The sequence below is a fragment of the Xenopus tropicalis genome, chromosome 5, assembly GCF_000004195.4.
Source record: "Xenopus tropicalis strain Nigerian chromosome 5, UCB_Xtro_10.0, whole genome shotgun sequence".
Lineage (NCBI taxonomy): Eukaryota > Metazoa > Chordata > Amphibia > Anura > Pipidae > Xenopus > Xenopus tropicalis.
In genome coordinates, this window is record NC_030681.2 from 21,232,030 (window position 1) to 21,248,589 (window position 16,560).

Consider the following 16,560-nt stretch of genomic DNA (forward strand, 5'->3'; position numbering starts at 1 on the left):
TCTATCTTTTAAATGAGGGTAACTGACCCCAACAGTCAAAAACCCATTCCTCCATGAGGCTACAACGTTTGTTATTGCTAATTTTTCTATTACTTATCTTTCTATTTAGGCCCCTCTATTCATATTCCTCTCTTGCTTTCAAACCACTGCCTGGTTGCTAGGTAAATTGGACCCTAGAAACCAAAATAGCTGATGAAATTCCAAAATAGCTGCTGAACAAACGGCTTAATAATTTAAAAACTGCAAATAATAAAAAATGAAGACCAATTGCAAATTGTCTCCGAATAGCACTTTCTACATTATACTAGAAGCTAATTTAAAGGTGAACATCCCCATTAATTAAAAAGTTTCAGTTCAAACACACACAGATGGATATGCAGGCCCGCTCCTGCCATGAAGTGAGAATGTTGCCTCAGACGGCACTTTGCAGCCAGTTACCAGGGGCGGAATAAAGCTATCTCTGGTAACTTTAAGAGCTGAATTTTTTTTTTTTTTTTTTTTAAATGAAAGTTCAACTCTCCTAGTGCAGAGACTGCATTAGCGATCTGGCCTCTCCTCAACCCACTTTGACGCCACGCCTAATCCAAGCAGATTAGGGTGGCGGCATTAGCACTGCAGCCTCAGGTGGCAGTAGGCAATTATGAATTATATATGGTGCTTATTTCATAATGGTCCAAAATTGAATACAGTATGTAAAAACGGCCCCTTTATTGGAGCTCCCTATAGATCCTATCTGTTCTCTGTCCGTGTTTCAAATGAGGGGTGGGCGCGTCCTAACAGTCCCTGCCAGAAACACAGCAGGAGGGGGAGAGCCAATCACAGCCTTGCACTCACACAAGCAAAGGCAGGCTTCAGTTCCCTATCAGGTCAGTCTAGCTGCTGATTGGTTCCTATCCTACAGTGCAGTGTACTGAGAGCCGCCGGCCTCCCAGCACATCCAGAGAATTCAGTCAGAAGCAAGTGGAACAGATGGGCGGGACTAGTGGGGTTTTGGTGGAATTTCTCGATAAATCAGTCTGAAACACAACTTTTTTAAGCACAATTCATCTATATTTAGAGGAGTATAATTCACTGGTACATTCTTAATTTTTTATATATATAAATTTTATATATGTCTCCTTTGGAGTAGTAGTGTAAAGACCTCTTGTTCTCTGTATGTAATCGTAACCAATTTCTTATTTACTTATTGTATATACGTACTTTTTCCCCTATATATTAACCCTCTCCTAAACCCTGTACATTGCCCACCCTTAGAATGCTGGAGGAACCACATATACAGTGCATTGAAACGTTCCCCTGTCGGCTAGCCCAAATTAGCTTGCATATACTGTTGTGCCTTGAATTTCAGAGCATTGCTTTTAAAGCTACTCAACCCAATGTATGAGATTAATCTTAACCCACAGTTTGCCTGTCAAAGGCGTAGGCATTGCAGTAAATATTGCCTGTTTACAGCTTTTACCTTGAGTTTCTGCAAGTGTTGGTAGGTACATTGGCAGATGTGAAGAGGAGATGAGCTGCAGCTTCTCTTCACTTTCTGCGGTTTCTGTCGTTTGTATACTGGTTGACTTTAGCAGCTTAATGGAAGGTAGCCACTAATAGCTTTGTTCCAAGTGAAACCCAAAGCTTACCATTTTTCCTTTTCCCACCAAATGCCAGATAACCTGATAAACTCATCCGTTGAATGTCATGGTAAAAATCCAAGCCCAGGACAAATGGTTGTAGGCATTTTTACAACCCATAAGGTAATACTTGTTAAGGAACATTGAATGCCCCCCACCCTCTTTTTAGTCAGTAGCATCCCCTGCAGCACTTAGCTGGGGCCTCTGGGCATTTATATACAGGTAGCTAAGTTCAGTACTCTTGTATCTCAAAGGGATTCTCTTGTCGGCAGATCCCCACCAGAAGTGCTCTATATAACATACAGATATCATTTAATAAAATAGGCAATTTTAAAAAAGAGAAAGTTGGCATCATATTAATATATTCCATTTACATAATTAATACTTTTTTTTATTAATTATTACATATTCCTTTTAATTGTGTTTTATCTAGGTGAAGTGTCAGGCTCTGGAGAGGGAAGCCAAGGAGTGCAGGCTGAGGACAGAAGAATGGTGAGTGTGCAACCACATCTAATAGAGCATGAAAAGGAATTCTCGCTATTTTCCTTAAGTTGTTGACATTTCAAATGTCACTGGCATTTCACAAAGAGAACAAAATGACTTTTCACGTTTGTGTAATTTGCTTGAGACATCCAAGTGCTCTTATGCTGCATTCATGGCCACAGTGATACTTAATGATACTTCAGTGGCCCTTCATTAACGGTTTTGTTTGTCAAAAGCTGTACAGATCCACAATCTCTTCACTGAAATGTAAAATGTCGGCCAAAGGGTGTCCCATGGGGCTGATTACATAGGGCTGATGTAAGATTATCAGTGCAGTCAAAGCTTTTCAATCTGCACCCACAGGACTTTCCTAAATGAGCATAAGCCATTTAGCTGAGAGCAGTAAACCGCTTCCCACCCCCAGGAACATACTGTAATGAATAAGCAACACTTCTTGCCCACCAGCCTGGATCAGAAGGGTTTCTTTCCCCATTCACTTCCCCTGATAGGTTGCAAGGCTTCTATCCCTATCAGCCATTTATTGGACCAGTAGAGCACCTACCCCCCCCCCCCCCCCCCCCCCCCCAATTCCACCCCAGCACATCTCTAGTAGATTCTTCAATGTTCCCTTGTCTCATGTATAGATTCATGTGGCTTGATACTCCCCCGTTATGCATTACCACTCACTACTCCTATAACCCCCTTATCCACCTAATGGCAAACAGTTTTTGACTTTATTTTTAGGATTGCAGTGAACCAGTATTATAAGTAGTCTTGGTATAAATGCATATTTATAAAGTGCCAATATATTCCGTAGAGATGTACAATAAGTGGGTATATATTGAGCATGCAAACAAGCTTTCACTCTCAAACTCCACAGCAGTTTTCTTTGTTGCCTCTTTGGATAAAAGAGTTAATTTTCAGTGGTTTTCTTTTCCAGCCAGAACCAGCTGAAGACACTTCATATAGATTTGAGCAGCAGACTGGACGACTCCTTAGGCATCATTAATGAAAAAGTGCCCTTTAATGATACAAGTAAGTATCACTTTGGTGAATGCATGTTTAGACATTGGGGCTAGAGCCAGTTGAAGACACTGAATTCTTAGTAGACTGACTGACTCCTTGGGAATCATCAGTAAGAAAATGTATGATCTGGTTTTGAATGGTGCAGTATCCATTGGGTTCACTAGTTTCACCAGAAATCATAATATATTTAATACAGTATTTTTACATTGTTTGTAACATACAATCCCTGTGAAGACACAAAACAACGCTGTATTTTTAGTACAATGTTGCACCTGTGTTATATGGTGTTTATTTACTTGAGCAGAGAATAACCAGTCAATTCCACAGTTATGTGAGTATTTTTTTCTAATAAAACACTGCCAAGGGTACAAGGAAACCATTAGCACAGCATGCAAACAAAGCCAGAATTTGTAAGGCTAATGACACACAAGGCTTCTAGAGCCTTGCGAGCGGATCTTAGTTCGTATGGCCACCTTTAGACTATGTAATCATATTCAATAGATGCTGGTTAGTAGTCACAACGCTGAGAACGCAGTGCTACAGCCATCGGAATAACTAGTTTGTGTAAGTCAGGGCTGTCCCATGTCTTGGAAAAATCGGGCCTTGTACTGCCATACATAGATGTTATAGGGCCTGCTGATATGGGTAGATACCTCACACCGCAAATATCAGAAAATTATGTCATCATGCCATAGTTACAAGTATATCTAGGGCTGCAAATACATGTTTAAACCCCCCCCCCCCACATATCTTCAGGGTTTTAGATGTGTATGTATGTATGTGGATATATATATATATATATATATATATATATGAATATATATATATGAATATATATATATGAATATATATATATGAATATATATATATGAATATATATATATGAATATATATATATGAATATATATATATGAATATATATATATGAATATATATATATATATATATATGAATATATATATATATATATATATATGAGAATATATATATATATGAATATATATATATATGAATATATATATATGAATATATATATATGAATATATATATATATATATATATGAATATATATATATATATATATATATGAGAATATATATATATATGAATATATATATATGAATATATATATATGAATATATATGAATATGAATATATATATATGAATATATATATATATGAATATATATATGAATATATATGAATATATATGAATATATATATATATATATATGAATATATATGAATATATATATATATGAATATATATGAATATATATGAATATATATATATATATATATATGAATATATATATATATATGAATATATATATATATGAATATATATATATATGAATATATATATATGAATATATATATATATATATATATATATATATAAAGAAGTCACCTTCCATGCTATTTATGTGAATGATGCATTAGGTTCTTTATTATATGTATATATTATTTCATATATCAGCAATGTGTTATTTTATGGTATGTTCTCCTTTAAGCTTCACTTTTGTCCAAAAATGACTTTTTAATAATTCACAGCTCTGCCTGTATGGTAAGTTCATCTGACTTGTTCCGTTCCTTATAAGCAATGCAGATGTGATCAGCCCTCTGCCATCCATAACATTGTTAACCTCTTGGCATTAGACTGGCATCCAGCGCGACAAAATATATTTACTCTCTTAAAGCGCAGGAAATCGAAGAATCTGTACCAGCAGAAATTGAATGTAAATTATTCAGTAGGTGAAAGAACAAGCGTTTCTCAGAGACTTCACTCTCGCTCGTTATTAATTTATATACATTTTTGTACTTGAAGCCATCGGATGAGAAACTGGGCTTTCGAATAAAAATAAAACGATAGCGAGGATAAAACTGCCTTCTTTATTAGCCCAAAATATATTCAATATCTGTTGGTAAGGGATCCAAATTAACACTGCTAGTAAGACACAAAAGACACAATTTGCCAGTAGTTTGTAGCTATGGAAACTATGAGCAAATTGTCAGACGTTCAGATGCATCTGCCAAAGATTCTTCAAGATAACAAGCTATCTCACCTCTTGTGTAGGGGTATAATTGACCCTGAAATCCCAGAATCCCCTCCCAGAGCAAGGAGCTATTGCCTCGTTGCATTCTCTCTGACTATTTTATGTCTTCTTTCTGATATATATATTTTTCATTTGAAGTATGAAGAGTAGAGAGCTTTTACTAATGGCTAGAAAAATAATTGAAGGCATAAAATACTGTAATGTATTGTAGGTTTCCTATTAAAAATTCTTGACTGGCATCATAATTGGGCTTAGTGGTTTCCCTACTACAAGCTATTGTTCTTTTATAGGCCATTTGTCACTGCCGGGTGTCAGTAGGCGTAAGCTGGCCATACACTATATAAGAGCCATAAATTTGGTAAAATCTCTAAAGGTGAGCAATATCCGGCTAATCCGATGGCCAAACAATCGGATTACAATAACGGAAATACAAGCCATCAGAGTGAGTACCGCATCTGTGAGCTGTTTTGGTCCCGGTTCCAACCTGCCCGATTGACATTTGGACAATTCTTGACCACTAAGGCCTGTCGGAGGGCCCCATACACAGGCAGATAAGCTGCCGAATTGGTCTGAAGGGCCCAAAATGGCAGCTTAAATCTGTCTGTATATGGCCACCTTTAATATGGTGGGTGCCGTAGGTTTCCAGTTCAAGCCCCCTTTGGTGCTCCAACTTCTGCTCAGGGCTAATGTTCCCTCTAATTCTTTCTTGGCCATGTCCATGAAAAAATTATTTTGTCCAAACATTCTACACTTGTGTTCACATTTTTAAAAACTGCTCAGGTCAGAATAAGTGCAACATTTGATGTTTTCACACAATTTTTTGTAGGCACCTCATAGTCAGTAACAATTTAGCTATTGAGAAACATTGTCACTTAAGCAATTCAGCCATTGTGCTGTTAGATCAGTGGTGATCATAAATTGATCTTCAAGCTGGATTTTTTAAGGGAGAAAAGAGGCCTTTTCCAAAAGCTCCTTCAGGTTAAGCCCCCTGCCACTGCTCAAGGCCTCCCCAGGTGGGCAGCCCCGCAGTTTGTGGACCACTGGCTTAAGGTGCCCATACACCTTCAGTGGGCGATAATGGGCAAATCCAGGCTAATTCGGTCGTTTGGCGGGTATAGGAGAAGTCAGATCAGGGACGTTGATGCGGTCCCCAATCCGACTAAATTTTTTAACCTGCCCGATCGATACCTACATGGCCCGATTTATTGTGCTCCCCCATTATTGCTTATTCATTTTTTACAGATTTAATTTGGGTGCCATTTTTCTTTATTTAGAATTTTTAAGGGTTTTAAATAAACATAGATCAGGTAAAAGGTACCTTTTAAACTGGATACACACACAGAAACACCCCAAGCAAAGGGCAAATTGGCCTAAATGTTTGGTCCCTGGGCCGGGTCACAGAGGAAACATCTGGTGTGACATACCCCATAGACTCCAATGTCATCCTCTCTGGTTGAGCTTGAATATTTTACTCCATGGCTTTTGCCCATCAGTCGCTCCAGCAAAGACAAAATACAACATTGCTTAATACTGCCCATTGTTCCTAATAACAAATACACAAACATGCAATTTACCTCTCAATTTACCTTTTTCAGGAACAAGCCAGTTGAATGCCCTTAATGTTCCTGTGCATAACAAAAGGAATCAGGTATGTGTTAAATTTACCTGGCTCAAATATATATATATATGTATGAGCAGCTCAGGTGAACTCTTTGCAGTACCCATAATACTCTGTGCAAACTATAAAAGAGATTGAAGTAAATGTATTTCTGCATAAAACCAATAAATGATTTCCTGCCTTTGTGTGTCCATTGGTTTTTTTTCTTCCAGCTGAAAGCACGGGAATTAGCAAGTCAGGGTCTGTCTTTTGTGCGAGATCTGGTTACGGCTCTTCTGAACTTTCACACGTACACAGAACAGAGGGTCCAGATCTTTCCTATAGACTCTGCCATCGATGTCATCTCGCCATTAAATAAGAAGGTATGCATGCACTCTCTAACAGTCTAATTCAGCCAGTCAGTTCCAAAAATCTCTGCTTCAGTCCCTTGTTTTTTGCCTGCTGACACATCTGCAAACTTTGGCTCCGTATTATCAAACTACTGTTCCAAGTCAAATGACTTTGGGATTTGGACTTTAAACAATCCCTACTGCAATCTTCTCCAGCTCTTTCTTATCCTCTTTACTCCCAACACAGGATTAGTCATTCGGGATGGGACTAGGTGCCTATGCTGGGACTAAAGTGGGCATCAACCATTATGGACATACAGACACTCAAGGATCTCCGCAGGGGTCACAAAGTTTTAAAGTAAAAAATACTTTATTCAAAGCTACTTTATAACATGAAGCATTGCCATAGACCCGACACATTTCATGCACTAAGGCAGGGATCCCCAACCACCGGGCCGCCGACCAGTGCCGGACCATGGGCTGTGTTACAATGGGCCGCATCTGATCTCTGCTTGCAAAGTGACGTTTGGAAGATGCGCCAGTGCGTACAGCACTGCTGCGTATGACTCGCCGACACGCATAACACCATGTCGGTGAGTCAAACGTGTCATACAGTCATTGCTATGCCTGCTTATTACCACCCCCCCCCAGTAATTGAAATGTGCCACCCCCGCTCCCCAACTGGTCCGTGGGAAAATTTTCTTAATTAAGAATGGTCCGTGGAGCAAAAAAGGTTGGTGACCGCTGCCCTAAAGGTACTTAATCATGGGATAAATGTGAGCCACAGGAAATGGATGACTGACTAAAGTGGCTCATTTGGTGATGTCGCCAAACGAGCAGCTCTTTCATGATACAGTATGCCCACCTTGAGGCATCCTTGGCCAAATGATATGACAGTGGCAGTAAATGCAGGCCATTCAGCCTTAGTTCTAGGAATATCTAGAATACAAAATATGCTTTAACATCAATTGTATTCTTAACTGATTTCCCACCCTGGTTTTTCAGTAGGAAGGAAAATAGGCAGGCTCCCCAGATCTCATCTCAAACTGGCTTTCAGGCTAAGCCCCTGTGTTTAAGTATCCCAAAACAACTATATAATCCAGGGTGTAATAGAGAGGTTTGGTCTGTTTGGTGCACGCTGACTGTATTGGCCCCTGCAGTGTGTGTGTGTGTGTGTATCCACTGCATTGCTCAGTGCTCTCACACAGCGTGTACAAGCAAATTGCCACGCAACCAAGAGAACACAGAGGAAAACACAGCTGCTTACACAGCATTAGTCCTGAATCTGTCTTTGTGAATGCTGCCAAGCCTGGCGCTGTATTATCTTTACATATAAAATATTTCCCATTGATGTCACTCAGCTGGCGTCCTCTAGTCTAGTGGGAAAGGTGTTTTTAAAACCAGTGCTGTATTAAGCAAAAAGATTTGAACACAGAACTTCTCTGTCCTGGGGAGCCAGTGTTTTTCTCAGCAAGAAAGTGTAAGTATTTGCTAGTGGTTTGGTAATGACTTCTCTGGTGGGCTCTTGATGCCACAGTCAAACACAGCATGAAGTTTTTTTTATTTTAACGAGTCTGTCCCTTTAAAGCTGTAATATATTCAATATTTCTTTATTTCAACATGGCTTTTGCTGAAATTGAAAGCACAGAATCTTCAATTCAAAATCCTATGTGTGAATCAGAGACAGTGTACGGAGCGGCTCTTGGTTCTTGCAGTTACAGTAACAGACCCTAGAGGGCAGCAAATCCTTACAGAATATTGAATTCTGTGTCAAATAAATGTGTTGGTTTGGGCACAGCCCTCTATCAGTATATATCTCAGCATTCCTGCTGTAAGGTGGCTTATTTGTAAAGCAAGGAAACTTTGTAATAAACAGACATGTTATGTTGGCTGAAACATTGTTTGTTTGTTTGTTTTTTTGTATTGTTTAGTTTTCTGAATACCTTCATGAAAATGCCTCTTATGTGCGTCCTCTGGAGGATGGAATGTTACAGTTGTTTGAGAGCGTCACTGAGGACACTGTCACAGTGCTGGTAATAATAATAATAATCATTATTTTATAGTGTTATCTTCCCATCCTGACTAGGAAGAAATCTGTCTGCTTTACACGTCTAAGAAACGAACTTGCTTTGTTTTGTTTTAAAGGAAACTGCAGTTAAACTGAAAATATTTTCAGAGAATTTTGCATCCTATGTCTGTTTTCTGCAAAAGATTCTTCCCTATCAGTTAAAAAGGTATAATTTTTATTTCATTGCATCTTTATCTGTATAATAAGTATCTGACAACTATTCCATGGCTTTTTCTCTGATTCATAGCCAGAGGTTGCATTTTATCTAGAATTGGCTTATCCACGAGTATTGCGAATAATCCTGCCGTATTAGAACTAATCTGAATGCTACATGTCTGGGGATAGTCGGGGTGCTAATGCTAATTTAGCATGATACATCAGGCCCGGACTGGCAATTTGTGGGCTCTGGCAAGTGCCGGAAAGGCTGCTGTAAAAAGCCATAGGCAGTCACTATTAATTGGGCTGGTGGGGGCTGTTTGGGCCTCTGTGTACTTGGAGTGCCAGGGCCTGTTTTGACCCCTAGTCCAGACCTGTGTCAGATCAATGATCAGAAAATGGTAGTTGTTGCAGTCTCTAGTAGGTTATACAGGCAATAATGATGGGGTTGGATCAGTGGTTGGCTGCCTTGTCACACTGGGTGCTGAGTTGATTCTGACCTTTTTGCTACATGCAATGAGTTTGTATATTCTCCGTGTCTGAGGCTACTCTGGCACACATGCAGGTTAGTGTAGATAAGGACCCCATCACTGTAAGTAAGCAGTGCCATCCATTGCATCACCATCATATTATCTAGCCACGATATAAAGGGCATATTTTGTTTCATCACTTTTTAAATTTAATACAGCCCTGTGATAATGTGCTCTCACATTTGTAGTTTGGAAGAGGAATCCGAGTTTTCCAGTTGCACATCAGCTTTGTTGGCAAGGAATGTAGAACTGCACAACGACATGAAGAAAATAACAGCAGCTTTTGATAAGCTGAAGACATACATTACTCTGCTTGCCTTACCGAGTAAGTTCCTCTCTCTTGTGTAATAGATAAATATATATATTAAATATGTATATATGCATTTTTTTCTATAGATATATGTTTCTATAAGTGTGTGTGCATCAGAGTTTGTTTGGTTTCTATTGTTATTGTTACTTTTCATTGCTTATCTTTCTCCTCTCCTATATATCTTGCATTCTAACCCTTGCCTAGTTGATAGGGCAAATTGGATCCCGGCAACTAAATAGCTGCTAAAATTTTGGACCAGAGAGCTGCTGAACGAAAAGACCAATTGCAAAATGTCTTAGAAGAGCACTCTCTACGACATACAAAAGGTGAACAACCCCCTATCAAGGGATGGTTTAGCTTTTAGTATGGTATAGAATGGCCAATTATAAACAACTTTTTCATTTGGTCTTCATTATTGATTTGTTATAATTATTGAATTATTTGCCGCCTTCTTCAAACTCATTGCAGTTTTTAAATGGGGGTCACTGACCCCGGCAGCCAAAAAACTATTGCTCTGTGAGGCTACAATTTTATTGTTGTTGTTACTTTTTATAGCTTCCTTTTTTATTCAGCCCTTCTCCTATTCATATACCAACTTCTCATTCAAACCATGCTCTGGTTGCTAAGGTAATATGGACTCTAGCAACCTGATAGCTGCTGAAACTCCAAACTGGAAAGCTGCTGAAGAAAACGTGAAATAACTAAAAAAAAAAAAAATAGAAATAATACAAATTGAGGACCAATTGCAAATTGTCTCAGAATATTACTCTCTACATCATACTAAAAGTTAACTCAAAGGTGAACAACCCCTTTAAGATGTTTGGCCCTTCGTTTATCCCCAGTTCTGGTAATGTCAAAGCACTTTGATGGCTTTGGGCTGAAGGCCATGGTGTGTTTGTGCACAACTTGTAAGGGAATGTGACCTTGTCAGGGAAGGCTTGTGGGGATATTTAGCCAAGGTAAGGAAAGCTGAATAACCGGTGCCACTTCCCATGCCAGGTGCAGGCTTTATACTGGCAGAATTATCTCGCAAACATAAAAGCACAGTTTTACTTTCCCTCCCAAGTGAAACACAACAAGCTGTTGAACATTAAATCTTCCTAATTTCCCAGTCATGCTCATCCCTTCATAGAACTATTAAGTGCAGCTCCGGAGCGCAGTATTTATGGCAGAGCACACCGACGGCTGCATTTTAAAACCACAGGTGTCACTGTTCAGCTGGGCCCCGCTTTAGGCTAGAAGGATCTTGGCATCGCGCGTATAACATTTCTCCGGGGGCCTGCCTGCAATATTAATGACCTGAATCTCATTTTAATAACCATATTCCTAATTACTTAGGCACCAAACCAGAAGGACTGCTCAGAAGCAACTACGGGACCATACTGACACAGATTTCCGAGGCTCTCCATAGACTTCATGATATTACAAAAGGTAATGTTTAAATGGGTTACGTGTAAACAGCTAAGCACGGCTGCTGTTAATGTCATAGTATGTTTCTAGCCCATACTGGAATTAATATTCTGAATTGACTCCATAATTAAATAACTATGTTACCTTTAGACAGTGCCTTTTACTATTTGCCAGCACTTCTTTAAAGGGGAATTCCACCCAAACACAACTTAAGCTTTTTGATTAGTAAACATTACATCAAGTAACTTTGCAATATACATCAGTCAAAAATAAATAAAATGCAGCCTTTTCATGATTTTTACTGTATATGTTATATGGTTTGGAACAGTTCCATAAGCAAATAAAGATGAAAAAGTCCTGCCGTAGCTTCCAGTGTTCGCAGTGGGTACTCATCAACAGGTAACAGGCCCCGTGCTAGCTGTACACATTCCAAATTCAAGTACGAATACTCCGGAGAGTACACATGTTCTCGGTGAATTGTCTCAATAAATTACACTGCTTCACTGAGAACATGTGTACAGTTCCCTAAGCCCTGCCCCATGTTCCCCTGCTGATCTAGCTGACTAGTTTGAGACTCAAATAAAATGTAACTGTAGTCGACTGCCCTCATCCTGCCTTCAGCCTGCATCCTCCCAATCCCACAATTCCCTGACATGTGAAGTCAATAAGGAAAGGAACATCACAGTGCAATGCATTGTGGGTTCTGTAGTCCCTGTATGCTGTCTGTAAGCTGTGGATTTGTAACATCAATGTTTTAGTCCCTCCTCCCCTGTCAAGATTTCAAATGAAGCGGAAAGAGAAGAACTGTTTTGCAGCTGGATTTCAGCATATAAAAATGGTATTTATTTATACTTTTTGAAGGATCAGATTACAGTGACAGGGATATTAGGGGTTTCTGTGTATACTGTATGCTCAGTGTTTTTATACAGGGAAATTGCACAGGGAGATGAACTGGTGAAGCTGCTCACATGCTAGGTATGGTTAGTTGCCCATGGTATTAGGAACAAGTAGGCAGCTTAGGGAAAGCAGAGGCCAGGTACAGGGACGTGTCCTTAAGAAGCCCCAGCAGGCATTTCATATTGGGAAGTTTACTGAAACATGAAGTTCTACTTGTTTCTTCTTTTTAAACAGTTAGAGGGGATGTAGACATTGATATGCTGAAACTGTATGCATTTGTCTTCGTATTTTCATATTCTTCATATCTTTTTAGGTTTTTACTTTTAGCTTTTTGTTTATCGTCTCCCCAGTTTGGAATTTCAACAGCTATCTGGTTGCCAGGGTCCTATCTACCCCAACAACCAGGCAGTGGTTTGAATAAGAGACAATAAATAGATTAGGTCTGCATGGAAAGACAAAGAATAAAAAGTAGCAATAACATTACAATTTTAGACTCACAGAGCAATACATTTTCTGGCTACTGGGGGCTTGGATATTTGAAAGCTAGAAGAGGATGACAATTGAAAAACTATATAGGGCATTTTGTAACATACTAAACGTTAGCTTAAAGGTGAATAACCCTTTAAACCACTAACTTGTATAAGCGTATATTGTGTTTCAGCACTAGTATCTAAGAGTTGTCTGAGAAAGCCCAAAGTGTCGAATTATGGTTCAAAAACTTGAATGTCTGGTATTTTATTTATTATATTTATTCAGCATCTAAAAGCTTTCTATAGAAGTCAATGGGAGCTGTCCCAGGCAAAGTCAAGCCATGTTTTCAATTCGAGATATTCAAGTTTTTGGGTTTTATTCAAGTTTGTAAATTTGAAAAGTTCGAGGTGTTTGAGTTTACTACATTAATAAATAAGCGAGCATTCGATATGCGAGTTGATTCAGTTTGGAAAAACAAACTTGAATAAAGGCCTTTTATTATTGAAGATATTCTCCTGACTGGTGCTGTTCATTGTGGACTCCGTAAATATTGTAATATTGTAATTCCTGTTGAAATTTGCACTGGATATTGGTGTTAATGTGGGGTGCTGTTTCGTTATGAAAATAAACTTGAATTTACAAACTCGAAAACTGATAAATGAGCCCATGAAAATCCTATAGGAATGAATAGAGAGTGAGTAAGCTTTTCTGTAGTGAGCTCTAATTTCACACTTTAATCTGCCCATAAGTAGGAAAGAGACCTACAAATTTAAGCAGAAAAGAGGAAAAAATATTATAAAAGTAAGACTTTTCCAGCGCTGTACAACTATGTGAGCTGGGCTTTCACACGTAATGGCCTTTCCTGTAGTTCTGTTTGTAAAGGGACATTGTCAAGCGCAGGCCCTGCTGGCCGATAGTCTGGAATCCTTACAATTTTCATGCCCACAATAAAATAAAGGAGAACACTAATTTCCTAGTAAATGTAACGTTCAGTGCGCCAACTCAAATCGGAAAAAATCACCTTCATGCAAAATGATGCTCCCGATGAAGGATATGTTGCCCTAAAACATCAGAGGCACCGGCCCAGCTCTCGTTAAGCAGTAGCCATGCATTTTTCATGTTTCCGTATTTTACTCTGAGGACAATTTAGTTTTTGTTTCTCAGGAGAAACGGGGCTATTATCATTTGCATATTTAATTTTAGAGCTCTCTAAACACTATAATAATAAAGCTGCGCTGGAACAGGAGCTGCCAGCAGCCACCGATAAACTGAAAACGACGAATGATTGCATCTTGTCCTCACTGGCGGCTTTAACCAATGTGACAAGCAAGGTAAATATGGGATCTTTCTTTGTCTTTCTGTGTTCTTTTGTGGGGTCAGTGGGGGTAGCAGCTCGTGGTTTGTATTGATGCGGCTAAAGGAAAACATGTTTTCTGCCAATATGTGAAATACACAGGCACGGTATTGTTGCATTTCGGAGGGCTGAATGTGTCTTTCTGATGCACCTTCGCTCTTCCAGTCCTAACATTATTTGTTCCCAATTTTTATGTCCCCTGGCACGCATAGTGACCCCCGTCACCTAGGGCAGCATTTCCTGACTAACAGTTTGCACGCACAGTGGTACCAGTTACACCAGGAAAATGCCCCAAAAGCAATTACATATAAGGGGTCATTTACGTTCACAAGTGCAGTTGCAGTCCTGCAGATTTCTCCACAGTAAGTTGGGTGTAAAATCCCATTCATTAGAGCTATTTGCATTAAAATATGCTCCTTACACTTACGTACAGTTGCCCCCTCGGCACCACTCAGTCCTTCCTGCCTCCCATTTTGTATCAATGCAGTTGTACCTGTTGGCAGCAGATCAAGGGTTCCTCTGCGTCAACTCCGGACAGGGGGCAGCTCCAGGGTTTCCTCAGTTCTTTCAGTGGCCTGAATCACTGGGCGCAGCGTACTTGCACCTCAAGAATAGGGCACACATGTATCTAGCACAATAAACACCAGAAATGACGTCAGTCTAACTTCAAAAATATATAGCGTAGTTGCATTCAATTTGTGACAAGGTACAAACACAGTTTTACTAATTTTGATACATCTTCACAGTTGTGCCAGATGCAATGCCGTCTTTCGACCACAACAATTCTGTAATTTTAGGGGAAAAAACAAGGCAGTTGTGCTCTTCGTGCACTTCGTACACTGCATTTGTGGCCATAAATGCTCCCTGTTATATTTACTAGCAGACGGAGCACTGGCTATCCCCATGTGTCCCAGATAGTTCTAAGTTGGATTTCCCAAGGTGCACTAACTCATACTAACCAGTAAGATGTTTACTTTTAAACAGGTGACCAGGAAATGCTACCTGCTGATTGGTTGCTATAGGTTACTGCTACTGGCCTAGTGCCTTTTATTACATATCCCACTTAGGGTGACTAATTTGCACAGTGAAAACACAGCACGATTAGTTGCAGTGACTTTTATAATAACCTAATGCAGGAAAGTGCCCGTGATTAGTCGCCATGACTGACTTTTTTAAAAGTCACGTAGGTATGTGTCTGCCATATTTCTTTACTTTATCCTTTTCAGATTGCAACCTTCTTCGGCAACAACCTAGACTACTTCATCTCCTCCCTGAGTTACGGACCAAAAGGGGGCCAAGGGTTTACAAACCCTGTGTCGGCTGAAATGATGCTTGAGTATAAAAAGAAAGCAGCTCAGTATATGAACAGTTTGAAGAAGGTTTGTACCTGTATTGCAATTGTGTTGTATAATTTTATTATAATAATACATTCACACATATGAGCAGGCACCTGTGTTGGTTTGACTGGCTAATGGTAACTGGAGAGAACTATAAACTTTACTAATTTTTATACGGATTTAACTACATTTCTCTCATACAGGTCTACACATCTTTTGAGTTTAACATTCTTGGAGCAAATATAATAAATAATGATTGGGTTCAAGAAATACTGTTCCATAAGACAGACCATAGCTTCTTGTGGCCTTCTGGGTAAATTACACTTAATGCTGCAATGGTATCGGTTTCCCCTCACAGGCCTAGCACACCTACATTGCTTAGAATAATGTATAATTTCATGATTATGTATATTGTGCATGATTAGGTGTGGAGGTGACTCTGGGGCCGATGTCGGGGATTCCGTAGGGTGTGCACGTTCGTTGTTTCACATTAAGAACCAGTGCCAGAACTCTCTTGCTCCCTGCTGAGCTGTAAGCCATTAATTATCCCATTTATGTGCAATCTGGCTGTGTTGCTCTGGAAGGTTACTGCTATCTGTTTACTTTGCTTTAAAGCAAAAGTAGTTGAGGGAAAGGAACAAAAGGCACCTATACATCAGCTTCTGCCCGTTAGTCAATTGGCTGCTACCTAGATTATATGTAAAGGTGTAGTTTACCTTTAAATTAACTTTTAGTACGATGTAGACATTGATATTCTAAGATCATTTGCAATTGGACTTCATTTTTTATTTGTTATGGTTCTCAGTTATTTAGTTATGCTTACTTTGAGTTATTGCCATGTTTAGAAGCTACAATTAGAGTTCAAGGTAGGCTCATTTTAATGATAGTCACAATT

At 39.1% G+C, this 16,560-nt stretch overlaps 1 protein-coding gene across 2 annotated transcripts in view; it reads left to right on the forward strand.

The window, feature by feature from the left end:
- ppp1r21 (protein phosphatase 1 regulatory subunit 21) overlaps positions 1–16,560 on the forward strand; it is a 36,154-nt gene that overhangs the window by 7,553 nt on the left and 12,041 nt on the right. For both annotated transcript variants that reach the window (XM_002935373.5, XM_031902059.1), the window contains exons 6-15: positions 2,053–2,111; positions 3,043–3,137; positions 6,781–6,833; positions 7,016–7,165; positions 9,064–9,165; positions 9,278–9,366; positions 10,075–10,211; positions 11,535–11,627; positions 14,178–14,305; positions 15,555–15,707. In XM_002935373.5, coding sequence (XP_002935419.3) covers positions 2,053–2,111; positions 3,043–3,137; positions 6,781–6,833; positions 7,016–7,165; positions 9,064–9,165; positions 9,278–9,366; positions 10,075–10,211; positions 11,535–11,627; positions 14,178–14,305; positions 15,555–15,707 — 1,059 coding nt within the window. The remainder of the gene's footprint in view (positions 1–2,052; positions 2,112–3,042; positions 3,138–6,780; positions 6,834–7,015; positions 7,166–9,063; positions 9,166–9,277; positions 9,367–10,074; positions 10,212–11,534; positions 11,628–14,177; positions 14,306–15,554; positions 15,708–16,560) is intronic.